At 55.4% G+C, this 3,443-nt stretch overlaps 1 protein-coding gene across 1 annotated transcript; it reads right to left on the minus strand.

Annotated features, from left to right (window-relative positions):
* Window positions 1–1,338: 1,338 nt before the first annotated feature.
* LOC134509707 (olfactory receptor 14J1-like) lies at window positions 1,339–2,256 on the minus strand (the record flags this gene model as incomplete). The annotated part of the gene is made up of 1 exon (XM_063322310.1): window positions 1,339–2,256. A coding segment is annotated over exon 1 (918 nt), but the record flags the coding sequence as incomplete, so codon positions are not given.
* Between the last annotated feature and the right edge of the window lie 1,187 nt (window positions 2,257–3,443).

The following is a 3,443-nucleotide window of genomic DNA, read 5'->3' on the forward strand; positions in this document are numbered from 1 at the left end:
CAACTCCAGGCGAGCTTTGCTGTTCCCTAAAGCATACCTCCACAACAAAGGCAATTTATAAATTCCTTCTGTGTAACCTGTCCTTGCTGTCACCTCTGGGCAGCTGCTTCATGGTCCCTCTCAATGACCTGTCCCTACCCCAGGAGCCCAATGCACGGCCCCACAGCCCTGCTGTGAAGGCACACCACACAGTAGTGTGCATTCAGGGGTGGGTAAAAGCCCCCCAGCACCATCACCTGGGCAGTCGTCTTTGTCCCAGCTCCCCATGAGCATCATATTTTGGAAGCTCCCCCAGCACCCGACCCCTCCCCAGTGCCAGCCATGTCCCACATGGGGCTGTGCAGACAGCCCTGCTCCAGGTCTGGGCCAGGAGAGAGCCCGGGCAGGGCTGGACGTTCCCCTGATCCAGGTACTGAGCCCAGCAGGAGGATGGAGATGGCCTCGCAGTCACGCTCACCCGTAAACCTGGGGTGAGCAACCAGTGCTGGAAACGGTCGGTGAGACAGACTGGTGGGTAAGAAAGGCTGTCCATGCCACCAGGGGCACAGACCAGCCTCCTCTCTCCTGCACCTGCCTGGCTTTAATGCTTTCCACAAGCCCTGGCTCTGCACCACAAACACTCTGGTGTGAGTCCTCACCCCGCATGGGCACACGGTACAAGCCGTACTCCGAGGATTTTTCCTCCTGGGCACTTTCCAGCCCAGCCCAGCTCCCTCCAAGCTCTGCCACCTCCCCTGCCCTCTCTCCATCCCAGCCCAGTCTGCGCTGGCCCAACAGCAGAGCCTGCCCCAGGGTGCTGCAGAGCTCTGGGCACTCACTCCACAGCCACAGCCCCTCTGAAGGGCACCGCAGCTGCTGGGGGGCAGAGGAGGGTCAGCCCCAGAGATGGGGGGCATTTGGGCACAAGGCAAAGGCAGTCAGTGGGCCCCTGTGTCCTCCTCCCCAGGATGTTCTGAGGGGTCTGCAGCCCCTCTGTGCCATCCCCTCTCCCCAGCCCAGTACAAGAGCCCCGGCCCTGGGGACCCTCAGGCAGCTCCTGCCGCCCCAGTGACAGAGTGGCACTGGGACAGCCTGCCCCAGGCTGCTGCAGCCAGAAAGGTCTTCTCATCTCCCGTTTATTCAGCCCTGCTGCTGATGGGTCTCAGAAAAAGAAGTGTTAGCTGGTTCATGTATTTTATTTAAACACACAGAGCGTCTGACTCTTTATTTACACAAATGTTTTGCATCACAGACAAGAGGTGAAAAGTTAAGGAGGAGGGGAGGAATAGAGAATGCTTGTCACAAAGATACAGGGAATCATTTGCAGAGGAAGGTACACAGTCTATGGCTGATGAAAAAATGTCCAATCAGTTTCCTCAGGGCATCCTTGAGCTCCTGGTTCCTCATGCTGTAGATGAGGGGGTTCACTGCTGGAGGCACCACCGAGTACAGAATTGACAGCACTAGGTCTAGAACCGGCGAGGTGATGGAGGGGGTCTTCAAGTAGGAAAAAAATGAAGTACTGATAAACAGTGAGACTACGGCCAGGTGAGGGAGGCACGTGGAAAAGGCTTTGTGCCGTCCCTGCTGTGAGGGCATCCTCAGCACAGCCCTGAAGATCTGCAGATAGGACAGCACAGTGAAAACAAAACACGTAAAGAATAAACAGGCACCAAACACAATAAGCCCAACTTCCCCAAGGTAGTCTGAGTCTGAGCAGGAGAGCTTGAGGATCTGGGGGATTTCACAGAAGAACTGGTCTAGGCCATTGCCTTGACATAGAGATATTGAAAATGTATTGGCTGTGTGCAGCAGAGCATAGAGAAAGCCACTGCCCCAGGCAGCTGCTGCCATGTGGACACAAGCTCTGCTGCCCAGGAGGGACCCATAGTGCAGGGGTTTGCAGATGGCAACATACCGGTCGTAGGCCATGACTGTCAGAAGATAAAACTCTGCTGAGATCAAGAAGGCAAAGAAAAAGACCTGGGCAGCACATCCCAAGTAGGAGATGGCCCTGGTGTCCCAGAGGGAATTGGCCATGGCTTTGGGCAGAGTGGTGGAGATGCAGCCCAGGTCGAGGAGGGAGAGGCTGAGGAGGAAGAAGTACATGGGGGTGTGGAGGCGGTGGTCACAGGCTACGGCAGTGATGATGAAGCCATTGCCCAGGAGGGCAACCAGGTAGATGCCCAGGAAGAGCCAGAAGTGCAAGAGCTGCAGCTCCCGCGTGTCTGCGAATGCCAGGAGGAGGAAGTGGGTGATGGAGCTGCCGTTGGACATCGCATCCCTTTGTTCCCGAGGTACTGCCAAAGGAGGAAAGCACACTCACAAGTCAGGACAGCTCTGAGCAAATCTCTTCCCATTGCCTGCCCTTCCAAACCCAAGCTGCGGAAACACACTTTGCCTGTGTCCTTTTTTGCGGGAGCTTTCTGCATTGCCCTTGTTGGAGCTCTCATTGTTGCTGGCCAAGTGTGCCGTGAGGAGCAGAGCTCTGCTTGTGGGCTCCCAAGGAGTCATCCCTGCTCCACAGCAGCGGGGATTGGGGAAAGGGGTTACAGCTTCTGCCATTCACTAGTTACCTCATCTGTGATCCACTTGTAACGCAGAGGAGCTGCTCAGCATATTCCTGCAGGAAAACCTCAAGGAAACTCCTGGTTGTCCTCAAACTGCAGTTACATGAGCAGAGCCAGCTCACTCCTCAGCCTTGTCGGGGGGGAAAGACCACACAGCTCTTCACTCATTGCCCCCTGACCCCCTGCAGAGGGATAGGGAGAAGAGGGAGAAAAAGGAATAAAAATCTCATGGGTTGAGATACAGCCAGTTTGATAGACCAGTAACGGGAAAGAAAATAACAATCATTGCAAAAGAATATAGGAAACCAGGAGTGATGCAGTACAATTGCTTACCCCCTGATGCCCATCCTGAGCAGCAAACACGGATTCCTGCTGCCCGGCCAAACCCCATTTCTACACTGAGCAGCACCAGCCCAAGGCATTTTATTGACCTCTCTGGTGGATTTGGTGCTGAGCCCATGAAGCTCAGACACAGGGGAAGCTGATGAAACCTCTCCAGAAGTCAACGTCAGATGCAGACTCCAAAGTTTCTTGGAGCGTTAATGGGTCCCACTGAGGGCCATTACTGCCAACGGCTCCTGGGGACTCGTTCGAGGGAAAACTGGAGGCAGTGAGGGCAGGTAGGCAAAGGCAATGGAGAGGTGTCTCTGATGCTGGCTAATGCTGAATGTGTGAGAGGAAGGCAAAGGGCCAAGCCCTGGCCTCCAGCCCCTGGGAAGGGAGATCCTGCCCCACAAGCACAGCTCAGGGCTCTTCCTGGGGCATTGTGATGGGAGGATGTGCAATGCCAAGGGCAGAAAGACAGAATGATGTCTCCTGGGTGGGGAAGAGGAGGCGCTAAGGCCCTAGTGCTGTAAGGATAAGGTGTCTTCTGGTAGCCTTGGTGGCACAGAC

The sequence above is a fragment of the Chroicocephalus ridibundus genome, unplaced genomic scaffold (assembly GCF_963924245.1).
Source record: "Chroicocephalus ridibundus unplaced genomic scaffold, bChrRid1.1 SCAFFOLD_26, whole genome shotgun sequence".
Lineage (NCBI taxonomy): Eukaryota > Metazoa > Chordata > Aves > Charadriiformes > Laridae > Chroicocephalus > Chroicocephalus ridibundus.